Raw genomic sequence first — 20,762 nt, 5'->3', positions numbered from 1 at the left:
GTTCAACACTATTATTGCACATAGAGTGAGTCCATGCAACTTATTAATTAAGCCCATTTTTACTCCTGAAATGATTTAGGCTTGACATAACAAAAGGGTTGAATACTTATTTATTTTACCGTTATTTTACCAGGTAAGTTGTCTGAGAACATATTCTCATTTACAGCAACGACCTGGGGAATAGTTTCAGGGGAGAGGAGGGGGATGAATGAGCCAATTGTAAGATGGGGATGATTAGGTGGCCATGATTGTATGAGGGCCAGATTGGGAATTTAGCCAGGACACCGGGGTTAACACCCCTACTCTTACGATAAGTGCAATGGGATCTTTAATGACCTCAGAGAGTCAGGACACCCGTTTAACGTCCCATCCAAAAGACAGCACCCAATCACTGCCCTGGGGCATTGGGATATTGTTTTAGACCAGAGAAAAGAGTGCCTCCTACTGGCCCTCCAACACCACTTCCAGCAGCATCTGGTCTCCCATCCATGGACTGACTAGGACCAACCCTGTTTAGCTTCAGAAGCAAGCCAGCAGTGGGATGCAGGGTGGTATGCTGCTGGCTTAACAAGTCACATAATAAGTTGCATGGACTCACTCTCAATTATTGAGTCAAAACATTTCAGCTTTTCATTTTGTATTAATTTGTAAAAAATTAATCTCAACTTAAACCATTTTAAATTCAGGCTGTAACACAACAAATTTTGGAAAAAGCGTGAATACTCTGAAGGCAGTGTTTGAGTCAATGTTCCAGATCAGTGGTTCTCAAACTTCTCAAACTTTTTGGGGTCGGAGAAAATTCATCAGGGACCCTCATAATCAAAACACAAAAAATAGCATACAAAGACTTTTACTATGACAACGGAATGATTTGATTAGTGTAATGTTAGCTAGCTACATAGTTGTCTTTGTATCAAAGATAAAGGTAAACACAGCTACTGCTAGCTAGCCAACTCTACCAGCTAGCAGTACTATATCATTTTTAGTCAATAAGATTTTTGCAACGTAATCTTAACTTTCTGAACTTTCGAGTTGTGTAGTCCACTTGTGTAGCTAGCAGGACTGACTTTGTGTTAGCTAGCCAACGTTTAATTACTTCTGCGTTATGAATGGAACTAGACACGGACACGAATGATCCACTGGTAGTTTGTTGTAACCAAGTATTGGTGCTAACCGTGTGTTATTGGATGCTAGCATGCTAGTTAGCTACGGCGTCATAGGATACGGTGCACTGGGTCGGTTTCACGGAAGAATACTGTACCAAGTTATCTAGCTGAATAAACTAAGTTTGAGCCTATTCCTGGAAACATTGAACCACTGTAGTTTAAATCAATTATAATTTCTAAAGTGGAAGTTGGAAGAGTTATATTTGAGTGTTTCAGTGAATGGTTAGTGAGGGAGGCCCTGCTCTCTCGCTTCCCCTGTTGTTTAGTTAATTTTAATTCCAATCTCCTTTGCATTAGCGTAGCCTCTCCTGTAGCCTGTCAACTATGTGTCTGTCTATCCCTGTTCTCTCCTCTCTGCACAGGCCACACAAACGCTTCACACCGCATGGCCGCTGCCACTCTAACCTGGTGGTCCCAGCGCGCACGACCCACGTGGAGTTCTAGGTCTCCGGCAGCCTCTGGAACTGCCGGTCTGCGGCCAACAAGGCAGAGTTCAACTTAGCCTATGCTACCCTCCAGTCCCTTGACTTCTTGGCGCTGACAGAAACATGGATTACCACAGAAAACACTGCTACTCCTACTGCTCTCTCCTCGTCTGACCACGTGTTCTCGCATACCCCAAGAGCAACTGGTCAGCGGGGTGGTGGCACTGGAATCCTCATCTCTCCCAAGTGGACATTCTCTCTTTCTCCCCTGACCCATCTGTCTATCTCCTCCTTTGAATTCCATGCTGTCACAGTCACTAGCCCATTCAAGCTTAACATCCTTATCATTTATCGCCCTCCAGGTTCCTTTGGAGAGTTCATCAATGAGCTTGACGCCTTGATAAGTTCCTTTCCTGAGGATGGCTCACCCCTCACAATTCTGGGTGACTTTAACCTCCCCACGTCTACCTTTGACTCATTTCTCTCTGCCTCCTTCTTTCCACTCCTCTCTTCTTTTGACCTCACCCTCTCACTGTGTCCCCTACTCACAAGGCAGGCAATACGCTTGACCTCATCTTTACTAGATGCTGTTCTTCTACTAATCTCACTGCAACTCCCCTGCAAGTCTCCGACCACTACCTTGTATCCTTTAACCTCTCGCTCTCCTCCAACACTACTCATTCTGCCCCTACTCAGATGGTATTGCGCCGTCGCAAGCTTCGCTCTCTCTCTCCTGCTACTCTCTCCTCTTCCTTCCTATCATCTCTTCCCTCTGCTCAAGCCTTCTCCAACCAATCTCCTGATTCTGCCTCCTCAACCCTCCTCTCCTCTCTTTCTGCATCCTTTGACTCTCTATGTCCCCTATCCTCCCGGCCGGCTCGGTCCTCCCCTCCTGCTCCGTGGCTTGACGACTCATTGCGAGCTCACAGAACAGAGCTCCGGGCAGCCGAGCGGAAATGGAGGAAAACTAGCCTCCCTGCGGACCTGGCATCTTTTCACTCCCTCCTCTCCACATTTTCTTCCTCTGTTTCTGCTGCTAAAGCCACTTTCTACCACTCTAAATTCCAAGCATCTGCCTCTAACCCTAGGAAGCTCTTTGCCACCTTCTCCTCCCTCCTGAATCCTCCTCCCTCTCTGCCGATGACTTCGTCAACCATTTTGAAAAGAAGGTTGACGACATCCGATCCTCATTTGTTAAGTCAAACGACACCGCTAGTCCTGCTCACATTGCCCTACCCTATGCTTTGACCTCTTTCTCCCCTCTCTCTCCAGATGAAATCTTGCGACTTGTGATGGCCGGCCGCCCAACAACCTGCCCGCTTGACCCTATCCCCTCCTCTCTTCTCCAGACCATTTCCGGAGACCTTCTCCCTTACCTCACCTCGCTCATCAACTCATCCTTGACCGCTGGCTACGTCCCTTCCGTCTTCAAAAGAGCGAGAGTTGCAACCCGTCTCAAAAAACCTACACTCGATCCCTCCAATGTCAACAACTACAGACCAGTATCCCTTCTTTCTTTTCTCTCCAAAACTCTTGAGCGTTCCATCCTTGGCCAGCTCTCTTGCTATCTCTCTCAGAATGACCTTCTTGACCCAAATCAGTCAGGTTTCAAGACTGGTCATTCAACTGAGACTGCTCTTCTCTGTGTCACGGAGGCTCTCCGCACTGCTAAAGCTAACTCTCGCTCCTCTGCTCTCATCCTTCTAGACCTATCTGCTGCCTTTGATACTGTGAACCATCAGATCCTCCTCTCCACCCTCTCCAAGTTGGGCATCTCCGTCGCGGCTCACTCTTGGATTGCGTCCTACCTGACAGGTTGCTCCTACCAGGTGGCATGGCGAGAATCCATCTCCGCACCACGTGCTCTCACCACTGGTGTCCCCCAGGGCTCAGTTCTAGGCCCTCTCCTATTCTCGCTATACACCAAGTCACTTGGCTCTGTCATATCCTCACATGGTCTCTCCGATCATTGCTACGCAGACGACACACAATTAATCTTCTCCTTTCCCCCTTCTGATAACCAGGTGGCGAATCGCATCTCTGCATGTCTGGCAGACATATCAGTGTGGATGACGGATCACCACCTCAAGCTGAACCTCGGCAAGACGGAGCTGCTCTTCCTCCCGGGGAAGGACTGCCCGTTCCATGATCTCGCCATCACGGTTGAAAACTCCATTGTCTCCTCCTCCCAGAGTGCTAAGAGCCTTGGCGTGACCCTGGACAACACCCTGTCGTTCTCCGCTAACATCAAGGCGGTGACCCGATCCTGTAGGTTCATGCTCTACAACATTCGCAGAGTACGACCCTGCCTTACACAGGAAGCGGCGCAGGTCCTAATCCAGGCACTTGCAATCTCCCGTCTCGATTACTGCAACTCGCTGTTGGCGGGGCTCCCTGCCTGTGCCATTAAACCCCTTCAACTCATCCAGAACGCCGCAGCCCGTCTGGTGTTCAACCTTCCCAAGTTCTCTCACGTCACCTCGCTCCTCCGCACACTCCACTGGCTTCCAGTTGAAGCTCGCATCTGCTACAAGACCATGGTGCTTGCCTACGGAGCTGTAAGGGGAACGGCACCTCCGTACCTTCAGGCTCTGATCAGTCCCTACACCCAAACAAGGGCACTGTGTTCATCCACCTCTGGCCTGCTCGCCTCTCTACCTCTGGGGAAGCACAGTTCCTGCTCAGCCCAGTCAAAACGGTTTGCTGCTCTGGCACCCCAATGGTGGAACAAGCTCCCTCACGATGCCAGGACAGCGGAGTCAATCACCACCTTCCGGAGACACCTGAAACCCCACCTCTTTAAGGAATACCTGGGATAGGATAAAGTAATCCTTCTAACCCTCCCCCCCAAATAAAGATATAGATCTACTATTGTAAAGTGGTTGTTCCACTGGATATCATAAGGTGAATGCACACAATTTGTAAGTCGCTCTGGATAAGAGCGTCTGCTAAATGATGTAAATGTAAATGTAGTGCATGGCCGGACTAACCAAGTTTCAGGCCCTAGGAAGGAACATTTTAAAGGCCTGCCTCTTGGCATCAGGGAAAAAATGTTGCAGTTTTCTAGTTGAAATTACAGTACATTCATGTATTGAGAAGTATTCAATACAAGACCTATTGAGTTGAAAAAATATAATTGGTGGGGTACTGTGGATACCAATAACCCTGTGGCCCTCCCAGGCCCATGTTGCCCAGGGTTAAGAACATACATTGTAGATTAATAATATTGTATTGTATAGCACCCTCTAAAGTTAATCGGATCGCTTGGCCGAAATTAATTTAATCTGTTGTTGTTAGTAATATTCATTAAAAAAAAGATATATATTTTGAGATCTGACAGCGGTCCCCCTGCAGTACCTCCACGGATCCCTGAGAACCCCTGCTCCAAATCATTCCTATTTTCACCAACACTTGCTTTCTTTCTTTTATATGCTGTACTATTCACTTTCTTTTCATTGCAGCCGGTAACAGCAATCATAGTAAAAAAGCATAATAATTAGTGAAGTATAATATTTGTTTTACACAAACAAAAGTACAGATGGATTTCAAAATGCCCCCCCCCCTCCCAAAATCCCAAGATCGCGTGCTGTTGATGATGTCATGTTTCTTTGTGTTTGGACAACCCCACCTCCCCAATCCCACAAATAAGCAGCACCTCTCTGACCGCCTGAAACAAAGCATGTACTATTCTCTCTATCTTCCACCACACTAGGCAGGAACACTCTGTGACCCTAATGTTAAGGAAAAAAGAAAAAGATCTAGAGACAGAGTACAAACAACTACAGCTGGAGAGTCAAGGGAAAGAGGGCCGTCTAATAGCTCTAGTGAATGAAGTGGAGGTAAAAAAAAAAATACTACTCTTTCACATGAGTGGGTTCCGTACGAATGTACGTGTCGAGTTTGTGAGTTTTCACGTCTTGCTCGTTGTTGAAGTGATACTCCGTTGTCTTGTGTTTTTGGATATGCCGTTTTGTAGACTTGTGGCTTGTTGCGTGTAACTATCTGTGTCATTATTTGTGTTTGTGGATTTGAGTAGCAGGAAATGGTGTTTGGGCCAGTGCTTTGAGGACTTTCAGATCATCCGTTTTTTTTGTGTTGGCCTGAACTCAAGTACTGTAATGTGGGCACATTGTATTTGCATTCATCGATACTGTATGCTAACTGTATTCGTTTCACATATATTTAATATCTTGTCGTTTGTGATTATTGTTTTCTTGTGGTGACATATACTCCATGAAGCATGCAGACATTGCAGAGGCAGAAGCCAAGTCTTTCATAAAACATTGTACATCTTAAAGTGAATTCATCATAGGTTACTAGTTAGTTATTTAGTAATTCAACCCAATACAACTGTTTTACCTCCACTTAAATTGTGAATATTTAAAAACCTCTTTTACAAAAAACAAAGAAGGAATCATGTCCTTAGAGCGTTTGAAAAAATATTCAGCTCACATTGTTTTTTGAATGGCTGGCCATCCACCAATCCACCATCACTGTTGGAAATAGATATTGTGGTCATGTGGTGCATTGGTTCCCGAACTGGGGAAATTGGCTTTAATGAGGGTGTTGCAATTCTTCAGCATACAAAAATGAGTATAAAAAAAAATGCATTCTACAAGTTTGGGGAACCAAAGCACATCCTGTTAAAAGCACCTCAGAATGACTGCTAAACCACCAGGGTCATGTTCAGTAAGACACATGGTTTAAAAAGTTTTGAAACGGAAAACGAAACCAATCGTTTCTTATTGGACAACTCCAGGCAGAACCACCACGTTACGCCCGCCAGTCAAGAGTCGCCAGAGCCGCCCGCCAGTCAGGAGCCGCCAGAGCCGCCCGCCAGTCAGGAGTCGCCAGAGTCGCCCGCCAGTCAGGAGTCGCCCGCCAGTCAGGAGTCGCCAGAGCCGCCCGCCAGTCAGGAGCCGCCAGAGCCGCCCGCCAGTCAGGAGCCGCCAGAGCCGCCCGCCAGTCAGGAGTCGCCAGAGCCGCCCGCCAGTCAGGAGTCGCCAGAGCCGCCCGCCAGTCAGGAGTCGCCAGAGCCGCCCGCCAGTCAGGAGCCGCCTGAGCCGCCCGCCAGTCAGGAGCCGCCAGAGCCGCACGCCAGTCAGGAGCCGCCAGTCTGCCGGAGCCGCCAGAGCCGCCCGTCTGCCCGGAGCCGCCAGAGCCGCCCGTCTGCCCGGAGCCGCCAGAGCCGCCCGTCTGCCCGGAGCCGCCAGAGCCGCCCGTCTGCCCGGAGCCGCCAGAGCCGCCCGTCTGCCCGGAGCCGCCAGAGCCGCCCGTCTGCCCGGAGCCGCCTGAGCGGCCCGACTGCCCTCCGGCCCAGCCCGAGCGGCCCGACTGCCCTCCGGCCCAGCCCGAGCGGCCCGACTGCCCTCCGGCCCAGCCCGAGCGGCCCGACTGCCCTCCGGCCCAGCCCGAGTGGCCCGACTGCCCTCCGGCCCAGCCCGAGTGGCCCGACTGCCCTCCGGCCCAGCCCGAGTGGCCCGACTGCCCTCCGGCCCAGCCCGAGTGGCCCGACTGCCCTCCGGCCCAGCCCGAGTGGCCCGACTGCCCTCCGGCCCAGCCCGAGTGGCCCGACTGCCCTCCGGCCCAGCCCGAGTGGCCCGACTGCCCTCCGGCCCAGCCCGAGTGGCCCGACTGCCCTCCGGGCCCAGCCCGAGTGTTCCGCCTGGCCTCCGGCCCAGCCCGAGTGGCCCGCCTGTCCTCCGGCCCAGCCCGAGTGGCCCGCCTGTCCTCCGGCCCAGCCCGAGTGGCCCGCCTGTCCTCCGGCCCAGCCCGAGTGGCCCGCCTGTCCTCCGGCCCAGCCAGAGTGGTCCGTCTGCCAGGGTCAGCCAGAGTGGTCCGTCTGCCAGGGTCAGCCCGAGTGGCCCGTCTGCCCGGCGCAGCTATCGGCGCCACCGAAGTGGGCGACGCCGAAGGTGGAGCAAGGTCCACGTCCTGCACCTGAGCCACCTCCAGGATAGGTGGGTTGGGGAGGGAGGGTGTAGCACAGTGCCGTCGTTGACGGCAGCCACCCTCCCTTATTGTTTAGGGGTTATAGTTTATTGGTTTTGTTGGGGTATTGGGGATTTTTTTAATGTTTTCTTTTTTAAGGTGCATTCCGGGGTCTGCATCTTGAGGGGGGGGGGGGGTACTGTCACGTCCTGACCAGTTTTGGTCAGGACGTGGCAGGGTTTTTGTGTGTGTTAAGTGTTGTGTTGGTGATTGGATTCCCAATTGAAGGCAGGTGTGTCGAGTTGCCTTTGATTGGGAGTCCTATATAGTAGTGTGTGTTTTTCTTTGGGGTTGTGGGTAGTTGTTCTTGCATTGCGTTTTGTGTGCCTGCAAGACTGTTCCTGTCGTGTGTATTGTTTTTTGTCCGGTGGATGCTTTACTCTTTTTTTAAAATTAAAATATGAGTATCCACATACCCGCTGCGCCTTGGTCTTCTCTCCACTACGACATCTGTGACACCGGAATTATTTTATAGCTCTATATAATTATGTCACAGCTTTATAGATGTATGTAATTGCTATGTATAATTATGTTATAGCTTAATATAATTGTGTCATAGCTTTATAGAATTATGTCATAGCTCTATGGAATTATGTCATAGCTTTAGAGAATTATGTCATAGCTTTATAGAATTATGTTATAGGTCTATATAATTATGTTATAGCTTAATAGAATGTTATAGCTCTGTAGAATTATGTCATTGCTTTATAGAATTATGTTATAGGTCTATAGAATTGTCATAGCTTTGTAGAATATCATAGCTTTATAGAATTATGTTATAGCTTTGTAGAATTATGTCATAGCTTTATAGAATTGTTATAGCTTTGTAGAATTGTCATAGCTTTATAGAATTATGTTATAGGTCTATAGAATTATGTCATAGCTTTGTAGAATTATGTCATAGCTTTATATAATTATGTTATAGGTCTATATAATTATGTTATAGCTCTGTAGAATTATGTCATAGCTTTATAGAATTATGTCATAGGTCTATATAATTATGTTATAGCTCTGTAGAATTTTATCTCGAAGTGACACTGTCCAAAGCATGATCAGGTCGTACAGACCTGGGTTCAAATACTATTTGAAATCAATACTTCCTTGAGCTTGTCTGGAACAATGGAACCAATAGCTTAGTTGCAAGAGTTCAAACCCAAACCATCTGGGTTTGAACTCTTCGAGACAGACTAAAGCAAACGCTAAAGTATTTCAAAGATATAGTATTAGTATTTGAACCCAGATGTGGTTCAAATACTGTACCATTTACCAGTCATGTTAAGTAATCTGAAAATTGATATTGTCTATAAAAGTTGGGCAGCATTGTGAATAACATGGATATAACATGGAATTTTGTGGACCAACAATTGTGTAGCGATGTGCAAAATTACCCATAAATTGAATGTGCCTATACACATTACTTTCAAAATAGGAGGTAAAACACTATTTACTGTGAGACAGTAATGTGTTTGAGTTGAAGTGATATGTAATGTTTTTGTAGTCTTGTTTTTACACACACAATGTAAAGAATTTGAAAACACACCCCGAATTGTTTTTCAAATTGATGAATACTAATGAAGTTGATCTTACCATTTTTTGGTCTCTTTTTGTTAGATTTAATGTTTACAGTTTTCTATCAAAACAATACTTTTTAGGCTTGATGTACATTTCACATGGAAGTTTACTGCTTTAATTTAGTAAATCAATGTTTTTGTCAGCATGACACTGGTGTGTGTAATACAGTACAAGTTCTTTGGGCACAACGTCATTGGTGACTAAAGATTGAACTATAATATGTATGTACTGCACAATGGCTCCAGCTATTCTTACAATTCTGATGAAACAGTTGATAATTTTAAAAAAAATTACAAATTAACCAGTTACCACAGAACTTGCTTTTTCTTAAGTTGTACATGAGCTTTGCGGAAAAAGATCTTTATTCAGGTTGGTTATAAGATCCATTCCATCAGTGGAGCATCACCAGTTACCTGGAGTTTTTTCGTTTGAGCATACCATTTTTCTGCATGCACCTGGTAATACGATAGGTATGCGAGCAGGGTTGGGGTCAATTACATTCCAGAAGTAAACTGAAATTCCAATACCAAATTCTATGAAATTGGAATTTCAGTTTAGTGACTGAACCTAACCCTATGTGCAAGTCATCAGTTTATCTATTCTTCAGCAGACAAACATTCAAAGGAAAACACTATTACATAAAATACAAACAATCTAGGTCAACAGAAACCAGAAGGGAGTCAAACAAGTTATTGAAGTGCTAGGTGTGGTGTTTATTTCAGGAAGTGGAATAAAAAAAGAAAAGAGAAAGGTGTTGCAGAGCCAGATACAGCAGAGGCAACCCTGTTCCTGGACTGCATTTACATTTTGTTCCAACTAGGCACCACACCTGGCCAACGGAGCTAATTGATCAGTTCAGTGATTGCCTATATTCAACACAGCTGGCCCTCCAGGACCAGGGTTGCCTACCGAGACACAGCATTATGTCCAGCATGACATACACTATAGAAGACCAATACCAACCCATGCATCCCGCTTACCAGACACACACCCCTCCCTCCCCTAACACATGCAAATCGTTACGTTGCTGGTTAAAACCATACCTAAGCAGTAGTAGCCATTGTATTTGAAAAGACGAGTTATAACAACCAAAACAGTACATTAGTGCAAACTAGCAGCAAGTGGACTCGACAGATACTAGGAACAGTGGGTGCTTTCGTGACTTCTTAGCATATTCTGTGCTGCATATGATTTCAAGCAGAACGTGTGCTTTCAGAGGATCAGCGAGACAGTCCTGTAACTCCCACACTGATACTGTATGTCCGTTATGACAATACATTATTCTCAGTTTAACATACAGGCCTTCGCCCACACCACATTCCTCACTTTAGTTTCTGTAAAGAAAAGATCTTCCCTTCACAATGGTTGATTGAATAGGAATGTAGTGTTGTCAATTAGGGAGTGATAATTGTTAACTTGCAGCCAGTTTAGTTTAAGGTATAAAGAGTGCATGCATCTATTCACTACACATTATGAGTCAATATATAGTCAATGTATTTGTTAAGGAATGTAGACTATTGAGGTAAGCCAATAGTCTTAAAGTGTAAACCAGAGGTCCTTACATGAATACTGTTTCACTGTGTCTGAAATGGCACCAAAACATAAATTGGAGAAAATGCATGACCACTTTCTAACATTTGCAAAATAAAACGTTAAAGGGCAAGAAACAGTTGAGTGACAAAGTTCCTTCTCATAGAATAATTCAAATTGACACGTTTGTATGTGGACCCCAGGAAGAGTAGCTGCTGCATGGGAAACAACTACTGGGGATCCTAATGAACTAAACATTCACTAAAAGAACCAACTGGATCCGTGATGAAAGTTCATGATAGACCGTATTGATAACTTCTTAATCATCCCAACATTTGGACTGCAATCAGCTCTCCCACCTCCCCACCTGAGCTCAGTAAAGGTGTCATCATAACTACAGCTACATCTCATTCTGATAATACAGAATGCTTGACACATCAAAGGAAGACGCCTCGTTTACTGGGAGAAAGGAGAGAAGAGGACCAATCACAACCAGACTCTGCCCACACACAGCACCATGCATAAGTACATCGGAATACGCGAGACCGAAGATATTTTCGCTCACTGACTGAATTCTGATAGTCGTGTAAAAACTCCTTAAAAATGTTCAAAACATAGCTCATAATACTGACTAAAGTGACAACGAGTAGTTTTTTTCTTTTAAAACAGAAGCAAATGGCTACACAAAATATACTAGAAGCATAAGTACAAAAATACTAAAACACCTAGTGGGGGGGTGGGACAGGGACAGGCCAAGGGTTCCCCATGTCCCTGCAAAGCTTTCCCACAATAATTTTTTTTGTGTGCGACAGCAAAGTCCTGTGGGAGAGGATGAGGACAAGGGGGGGGTTGAGGAGAGAGGGGGTGAGGCTCCTCTGCTATGAGGAGACGGTGACTGGATTCAAGAATCCGTTCCGGCTGTAGAACTTCGAGAAGGCCTCTTCCAGAACCGAAGCGAGTCGTGGCTGGTCGCCCTGGACGAGAGAAAAGAGAATTCAGGACCCCATTTGAAAGGCAAATTGTCAGAATGCCTCATCCTCAGCCTTCTGTATCCTGCTGGAGTGTTTTGAGCCTGGGGCTGCAGGCATGCTGTGAGGTCACAGGGATTGTGACCCCGTCTTACCTCGCTGATGAATCCCAGCTGAACGAGCTCCACGGCCAGCTCCTGCACATTCTCATCTGTACACAAAACACACAGGTCAACAACCCTGTGACCTGGCTGGTCTAGTGATAATGTTGCACCCTCCGGCACGCACATCTACAGTGTCTGTAAAGGTTTGAATCTGGCCTTCTGCACTCTGAAACAAAATCCATCTTTCCCCACTCTCTCTTTCTACCTGTTCAATAAAAATCTGAAAATAAATTTAAAGGTAAAGCACAACACTCTTGATGTGTCCATTTCTTTTGTATTTAACCTTTATTTTGACAGGGAAGACAGAGACGTAGGTCTCTTTTCAAAATGCACCCTGTATAATAAAACACACACAATCGTGGGATGCACAAATAAAACATCACAAATCACCCTAAAAAACAGTTACATTCATCCACAAATAAATCCCCAATCAATACTTTAAATTGCCCAAACGGCCCCAGAACATCAAGATGAAATGGATTTTGTTCCAGTAATAAGGTGCATTAAAACTAAAAGCAGATGTACCTCGTTCGGTGGAGACCCTAGGAACCTCAAGAGTTAACCAACCCTGTGAACGGGTTAGGCAACTCAGATGTCTATACTTCAACAGCAAAGTTAGATAAGACGGAAGTTTCTGAAGTACGGCCTTGTAAACAAAAAAGGGAGTAATGTAGAGATCTACATGTTTTTAGCGAAGTCCAGCCAACCTTTTGATACAGGATACAGTGATGGATATCAAAACTGTTGTCTGTAACAAAACGAAGGGCACTATGGTAGATGGCAAAGGTTTAAGAGTAGTAGCAGCTGCACTTTGATAAATCATATCACCATGACAACAGACAAAAAGGTTGATTGAATAATCTGCTTCCTACTGCTTAGAGAAAGACACGATTTGTTTTAGAAAAAGCCAACTCTAAATTTCAGCTTCTTAAGCAGCTCATGTATATGTTGTTTTTTAATCCATGTCAATCCAAATGCCTAAGTATTTATAAATACAGCATGCAGAAATATAGCTCTGTACACCCCCAAATCAACCCTAGCATGGACTAAAGACGTGTGGATACTTACTTGGTAACAAATCACAACTTAAGTGCCTGTTCAACTTGTCCTCAAGTTTCAGCAACAGCGTAAGCTGGAAAAAGAAGTAAGATACAGATTATCTATGTTTTATAGGTTTGAAATCTGAACAGACAGGCCTTAACCCGAGCTGTATTTACAAAGCGTCTCAGAGTTGGAGGGCTTTTAAATCATAATGAATAAGATTACATGGATGGATGGGACCTGATCCTAGATCAGCATTGATAAATAGTCATGAGAAACTTACGTGATGTTTGGCACCCTCGTCAACAGGCTCGATGTTGCACTGCATCTGTAGGACCTGGGCAGAAATATTTTTGTAGTCCAAAGCCAATTCAAACCAGTAGACAACATATATATGGACAAAAATATATCTCTCCCTTTTAAAAAACACTCACACATTGATCTATTTAATTTATATGTACTAGATTTTGTCTCTTGTATCTATTACCTACACTTGTTGATTTTCTATATTATGGAGTTCAGCCTGTATTGAGTGCAATGTGGGTCTCAACAATACTTGAACTACTCAATTCCCCCCATCAATCCCCTTTTCCCTGTCCAGTGTGCCTTTCAATCCATCTCTGTATTTCTTCCTCCTCCTTTAGGACTTACCTTCCTGGCCTCCAGCTCTGTACTTCCACCTCCACCTTTAGGACTTACCTTCCTGGTCTCCAGCTCTGTATTTCTCCCCCCTCCTTTAGGACTTACCTTCCTGGTCTCCAGCTCTGTATTTCTCCCCCCTCCTTTAGGACTTACCTTCCTGGTCTCCAGCTCTGTATTTCTCCCCCCTCCTTTAGGACTTACCTTCCTGGTCTCCAGCTCTGCAGGCTCGGGGGTGGGGCTTTTGACTGATGGGGGCACGATGGGGGACTTCACTGCTTCCTGCTCGGGCTGCTTGGGGCCAGGCACCCCAAAAGCTGTCAGCGGGTAGATCCCATTCCTGATACACCAGAGGGGGGGGGGGGGGGGGGTTAGACGTCTCATATATATATACACATATATACACACACACACACACAGAAACACATTCCCCTACCTCACATCTTCCAGGAACTTGTCCAGCTCAAGAGCAGGGAACTGGGAAAGCCTGTGGACGTCAGATTGTTCCTGGTTAGTCCGCTGTTCACACACTGTCCAAGGTACAACAACATCAAGCATGTCTCAATAGGAGACTAAGCAGCAGCTGGGGGCCATAAGTTCCTTCCCTTCTCAGTTATGTGCTAGTGGAGATAGCTAAAAATCTGAACGTCATTTAAGATTTTAACAGGGTCATTTCAATCTTTTTGGGATTCCAAGAGATAGTTGGGTCTAAGACTCACTTCATCTGAACTCCGTCCTTGACTTCCACAATCACCAGGTTTAGGTCCATGTTCTTAGTCATGTCCTCAAGAGCATTTTCTGGAATCATGTCTACATGACAAGACAGGGATAGTCCAATGACAGTTTGTGTGTGTCAGTGTCAATTTGTGTGTGTCGCAGTGTGTTTCAGTGTCTGTTTCAGTGTCTGTCTTGTTACTCACGCTGGTGGCTGACGATGCAGTGCGCTGCCAGCAGCTTCAGTAAGGGCACCTCGAACAGGGCCTGGTGGAACAGCAGCTCTTTGGCCGTGGGCCGCTTGCTAGGGTCCTGTTCCAGACACTTCTGGATGAACTCCTACCACAGGAAAACACCGGCATTAACAAGACCAGGTTCAGTCGTGGACAACACCGGCCCTAACAAGACCAGGTTCAGTCGTGGACAACACCGGCCCTAACAAGACCAGGTTCAGTCGTGGACAACACCGGCCCTAACAAGACCAGGTTCAGTCGTGGACAACACCGGCCCTAACAAGACCAGGTTCAGTCGTGGACAACACCGGCCCTAACAAGACCAGGTTCAGTCGTGGACAACACCGGCCCTAACAAGACCAGGTTCAGTCGTGGACAACACCGGCCCTAACAAGACCAGGTTCAGTCGTGGACAACACCGGCCCTAACAAGACCAGGTTCAGTCGTGGACAACACCGGCCCTAAAAAAGAAGGTTCAGTCCTGGACAACACCGGCATTAAAGAGAAGGTTCAGTCCTGGACAACACCGGCATTAAAGAGAAGGTTCAGTCCTGGACAACACTGGTAGTAAAGAGAAATGTCATGTCTGGATGAACTCCTGCCACAGGCAAACACACACACATACAGGAAATAAAGAGAAATGTAAATAATAAAATCAAAGTTTGTCAAATGTTTTCAGAGCTCAAAAATGGTCTAGTGACATGTTGATTTTGGAGTGAACTATCCCTTTAAGAACACTATGGACTATAGTGGGTTGTTTAGCAACAAAACCAATGCATGAGCAACTTTGGGGCAAAACAGACAGGATGGCTTAAATTCAAAGGATAACAAGGCAACTCTATTTAGTCTCAAAATGTTTATTAAAAAAATAAATACAGTCGCACAATAAGCACTTGTCTCTCAAAAACCTTGTTGGGTAGGTAGCTAGTGAATGTTTGCCATATAAGCATAGATAGTCAAAACACTTCAAAAGCAAGACATGGTGGAAAGAACAAGATACGAGCTGGAATGAGCAACCTACGATTCCCTTGCTGCTACTTGTCATTGTTGCTAGCCATCTGTCCGTTCAGAATCATAACACAGCCTTTTACCCCTGCGATGCGAACGCATAATCTTTGTGACGTTGTCAGGCAACCTGTCTATGTAGACTATAGTTATGTTATGGCTGGACTGAGTATTAACCCTTAAGGACAAACCCCTTCTGTATTTTAATGCAACACATCCCTTGGCGTGTTGCTTTAAAATATATAATGTAGTGTCTCTTAAGGAATCAACAACAACCAGCGGGGGTTAGCTGCTAGGCCAGGGTCCCCGACTCACCCTCTGTAGCGGATCCTCCAGGAACTGAATGGCACTGTTGATGGCTTCTTGGGACACATACGACGACTCACCGTTGCTCTGGATCTCCAGTACAGCCATCTGAAGAGACGAGGAGGTGTGGGGAACAGAAGATTAGAAACAGGACAAGAAGTACACTACAAAACTTCCCGTTTCCATGGAGCAAGGCTAGTCATCGACTACATGATTAAGTTACATTTTCATTTCAATTCTTTCAATTGTCCGTCATACGAGTGTGAGAATAACAAAACACCAGAAACAAGTCACCACTCACCTCTAAGGCACACATTCCAAAGGAATAAATGTCCACTGCAGTGGTGACGTCTGCAACAGCTAGAAAAAGACCAACGTCAATCAGTGTCAGTAGAAAAACAGCTCCACTGCATGGTTTCTCAAAAGAGACAAATGGTCAAAGATGAAAGGTTATCTACCTCCATACTCAGGAGCAAAGAAGTGCAGGCTCTTCTGCTCCTCCCGACAGGTCTTGACGTGGTTGTTGATGGTGTCTGGGGCCACTAACATATGAGTCACAAATTAGTCCAATGAGAATGGGGAACGTTACGTTGCAAGGGCCACCTGGGGTATGTTCAGTAGGGCGCACTGTAGCAAAACATTTCTGCAATGGATAATGAGATCTATGTTCAGCTACTCCATTTCAAAATGTTTCCTCCCTACTGAACAAGGCCCCGGTTTTAAAGAGACTAAAAACACCCTTCAGACCAACACCTCTGAAAAGGTTGATATTTAGCGTGATTGACGGATCTGAGACCCACCTGAGCCAATCTTAATGAGGCCATTATGCTGGATGAAGATGGTGTCACAGGTCAGGTTGCCGTGGATGATGGGAGGGTCACAGGAGTGCAGGTAGCTGGGGAGAGGAGAGTTTTGAAAAAACAGAACTGGCTCCAGGGGCCTCAAAGGAGAGCTTAGTCCAATATGGATATATGTAATGCTGTGAGAGAGACTGACCTGAGAGCAGACAGTATCTGTGTACACCAGCGCTTCCAGGCCTGATAGACAACAGACAGACAGCACAGAGATGACATTCAAACCTAATTGAAATGTGATTACCATGTGGTTCTTGAAGTGTTAATTCTGTCAAATGACCAGAATAGGCTGCAATTAATTGCAAAAAAATGTATAAATTGCAACAGCGGGAAAGTTCTGCATTAACAGTGGGCTTTGTAGGTTCCGTTAAAAATAGGGCTGTCACAAGATCAAATAAAATGGGACAGTGCCCCGCCTGAAGCCAAGTGGGGGATTTTTACTGAGCTACTGGGAAACCTGGAAGAGCATACAGGTGACATACATTCTGCATACAGCTCTTTCTGTGTCCGTCAAGTTTCCTGGTTTCATTTTTGTTTGTTCATTTCAATTTAAAATCAGTTCTTTAAAAAGGGGCAGTTCAAACAATAGTAAAGCGGCCACCCTGGCATTTTTTCGGTAAACAGCTGAGGGAAAAATCTGTGTACGCGACCAATAAACTTTGATTTGGGTGGAGCTGGAGAAATGGAACCACTCAAAAGTCATATACAAAGCTATGGATGCAAGGACTGCCCATCCATGACAACATTTTAAACCATGTCTAGAGGCTATACAGTTTACAATTACATTTCTTACAAACAATATTGTAAAAACAAGCTTATATATTTTGGGTTATGATGGGGTACGACAGTTATACTAAGCCTATGAGGAATTTATATCATATTCTTAAAATAAGTGATATTCTTAAAGAATCAATGGGTAATATACAGTGCATTCTGAAAATATTCAGACCACTTGACTTTTTCCACATTTTGTTACGTTATAGCCTTGTTCTAAAATGTATTACATAAAAAAGCCTCAATCTACACACAATACCCCATAATGACAAAGGAAAAACAGGTTTTTAGAAATATTGTATTAAATGTCAGAGCAAAAACCAAGCCATGAGGTCGAAGGAATTGCTCGTAGAGCTCTGAGACAGGATTGCGTCGAGGCACAGATCTGGGGAAGGGTACCAAAACATTTCTCCAGTATTGAAGGTCCAAGAACACAGTGGCCTCCATCATTGTTAAATGGATGAAGTTTGGAACCACCAAGACTCTTCCTAGAGCTGGCCGCCAGGCCAAACTAAGCAATCGGGGGAGAAGAATGGGAGAAACTCCCCAAATACATGTGCCAAGCTTGTAGCATCATACCCAAGAAGAATTGAGGCTGTAATCGCTGCCAAAGGTGCTTCAACTGAGTAAAGGGTCTGAATACTTATCAGTTTTTAGTATTTAATAAATATGCAAAAATGACTAAAAACCTGTTTTCGCTTTGTCGTTATGGAGTATTGTGTGTGGATTGACGAGGAACATTTAATCAATTTTAGAAGAAGTCTAACGTAACAAAATATGGAAAAGGGGAAGGGGTCTGAATAACTTACAAATGCAGTGTAAGTAGTCAGACCCTTTGCTATGAGACTCAAAAATTGAGCTCAGGTGCATCCTGTTTCCATTGATCATCCTTAAGATGTTTCTACAACTTGGAGTCCAGCTGTGGAGGAAACCAGGCACCGCTCATCACCTGGCCAATACCATCTCTACGGTGAAGGATGGTGGTGGCAGCATCATGCTGTTGGGAAGTTTTTCAGCAGCAGGGACTTGAACCCGATCGAACATCACTGGCGAGACCTGAAAATAGCTGTGCAGCAACGCTCCCCATCCAACCTGACAGAGCTTGAGAGGATCTGCAGAGAGGAATGGGAGAAACTCCCCAAATACAGGTGTGCCAAGCTTGTAGCTTTATACCCAAGAAGACTTGAGGCTAATCACTGGCAAAGGTGCTGCAACAAAGTACTGAGTAAAGGGTCTGAATACTTAGAGTACCAGTAAGTTTAATCATGGAGCTTGATGGTTTTTGCGACTACACTTAAAGATGCTTACAAAGTTCTTGCAATGTTCCGGACTGACCTTAATGTCTTAAAGTAACGGACTGTCATTTCTCTTTGCTTATTTGAGCTGTTCTTGCCACAATATGGACTTGGTCTTTTACCAAATAGGGCGATCTTCTGTATACCACCCTTACCTTGTCACAACACAACTGACTGGCTCAAATGCATTAAGAAGGAAAGACATTCCACAAATGAACTTTAACAAGTCACACCTGCTAATTTAAATGCATTCCAGGTGACTACCTCATGTAGCTGGTTGAGAGAATGCCAAGAGTGTGCAAAGCTGGCTACTTTGAAAACTATTTTGATTTGTTTAACACTTTTGGTTACTACATGATTCCATATGTGTTCATAGTTTGTCTTTACTATTATTCTACAATGTAGAAAATAGTAAAAATAAAGAAAAACCCTGGAATGAGTAGGTGTATCCAAACTTTTGACTGGTTTGACTGAAATGTGGAAAGAGTGAAAGGGTCTGAATACACTGTATCATTCATTTAAAAGTTTAACAAAATATGGCGCAATAACAGCCCTTTTAAGATCCAAACAGACTAATAATCCACCCTGTACCTTCTCATTCATTGTCTTGTGGTTTTTCTTGGTCTTTTTCAGAAACTGCTTCAGGCTTCCTGAAGACATGTATTCTGTGATGAAAATGACCTGCGAGTGGAAAAAAGTTGTTTTAAAATTTCCTGTGTAATAAATTCTGTTTATATTTCTTACTATTAAAAATATGATTTTACTAGCATTTAAAATCTCTTACCCTGGCCCTATTTTCCTTCACATCAGCCCAGTATTTGTGAAACTTGACAATGTTCAGATGCTCCAACTGGATCAAGTTGTCAAACACCGCTTTGACTTTCTCCTGATGGACAAAGTGATAAAAAGGAAATTAAACATACCTCACAATCTTCAACTAATAAACATGACTGATGTCAATGAGCTCAACCCTTCAGTCCAAATTTACATTTTCTCGTCATCCGCTAAGGCCAATTAAGACAAACTCAATAGAACAAAAACCCCTTAACCTGGGTTAATGTCTGTTTCTGCTTTTTCCCCCATGGGGATGTCATTTTTATTTAAATTGTCTAACCCGGTCTACATTTGTTCGATTGTGGGCGAAGTGGCCACAGGATATTTTGAATCACTAGGGCTTATATGTCTGATAACAATCCTGACTTGTAAGAAATGCCAAGAATGTTCTTGCACATATTACATTGGAGGGTATTGCAACTCAGAATATGACCTGGTCTTGCTCTTGCCAAGCAAGAGGTAAAGCAAAGGTTAGTTCAGGATCTCTGCAAGTCATACTTTACCCACAGAGTGAGTAAAACAAACAAACACACACTTAAAGTTGTCACATATACCGGATAGGTGTCGTAGTACAGCAAATTAGGGTTAAATGCCTTGCTCAAGGGCACATCGTCAGATTTAGCTTGTCGGCTCGGGTATTCAACCACTGCGCTAACCACTAGGCTACCTGCCACCTAAACTCAGAAACACAACATCGGGAGAATTCTGGGAACTCTTAAAAACAATCACCAAAAACTATTCAAACTAAAGGGAACTCATCCTACTCAATGCTCAGCCTGTGTTCAGACACCAACACAGCATGTCGACATGCAGAACAGAAGGAAGACTACACTGTCTGAGAGCACACTGACACAAGCTCCAAACAGACTGCTCAGTGCCTAGACCGTCAGAGGGGAACAAGGCCAAAAAAAAGGGTCTTGTTCATTCAGCACCCAACAGAAGACGGACCACCGCCTGGACATGTCTAACAAGAAATGCTCATTTTTGTTTTGCGTTCAAAAGATTTAAACGTTATGCGCCCTTATGAACATGACCCAGCCCACAGACAAAGGTTTAAAAACAACGTGCGAGAGGATTGTGCAACAACCTTTGTGTCAGTTTCTATGAACGGTTTTCATAACACTTTGTAAAGAGAGTACTTTGCTTTGCTATGCTATATGTTCGGCAGCAACGGGTTGGAACACTTTGCCTAAAGGCTCGCTCATGTCGCACCAAATGTGGATCTTTAGGGACCTTATGCTGTAGACATTC

At 44.8% G+C, this 20,762-nt stretch overlaps 1 protein-coding gene across 2 annotated transcripts in view; it reads right to left on the bottom strand.

Moving 5' to 3' along the window:
- Nucleotides 1–9,498: 9,498 nt before the first annotated feature.
- Nucleotides 9,499–20,762, bottom strand: part of nrbp1 (nuclear receptor binding protein 1) — a 43,011-nt gene continuing 31,747 nt past the window's right edge. For both annotated transcript variants that reach the window (XM_082961680.1, XM_045695600.2), the window contains exons 4-18: nt 19,462–19,563; nt 19,269–19,358; nt 16,751–16,791; nt 16,555–16,649; nt 16,213–16,296; nt 16,056–16,114; nt 15,764–15,862; nt 14,417–14,549; nt 14,216–14,306; nt 13,933–13,983; nt 13,701–13,836; nt 13,141–13,194; nt 12,885–12,948; nt 11,808–11,863; nt 9,499–11,658 (exon numbers count right to left, since the gene is read on the bottom strand). In XM_082961680.1, the coding sequence (XP_082817806.1) occupies nt 11,563–11,658; nt 11,808–11,863; nt 12,885–12,948; nt 13,141–13,194; nt 13,701–13,836; nt 13,933–13,983; nt 14,216–14,306; nt 14,417–14,549; nt 15,764–15,862; nt 16,056–16,114; nt 16,213–16,296; nt 16,555–16,649; nt 16,751–16,791; nt 19,269–19,358; nt 19,462–19,563 (1,251 nt within the window). In that variant the 3' untranslated portion in view covers nt 9,499–11,562. The remainder of the gene's footprint in view (nt 11,659–11,807; nt 11,864–12,884; nt 12,949–13,140; nt 13,195–13,700; nt 13,837–13,932; nt 13,984–14,215; nt 14,307–14,416; nt 14,550–15,763; nt 15,863–16,055; nt 16,115–16,212; nt 16,297–16,554; nt 16,650–16,750; nt 16,792–19,268; nt 19,359–19,461; nt 19,564–20,762) is intronic.

The sequence above is a fragment of the Salmo salar genome, chromosome 15 (genome assembly GCF_965601325.2).
Source record: "Salmo salar chromosome 15, fSalSal1, whole genome shotgun sequence".
NCBI lineage: Eukaryota > Metazoa > Chordata > Actinopteri > Salmoniformes > Salmonidae > Salmo > Salmo salar.
The sequence above is the reverse complement of the archived record's forward strand: the minus strand, read 5'-3'. Positions and strand labels throughout refer to the sequence as shown.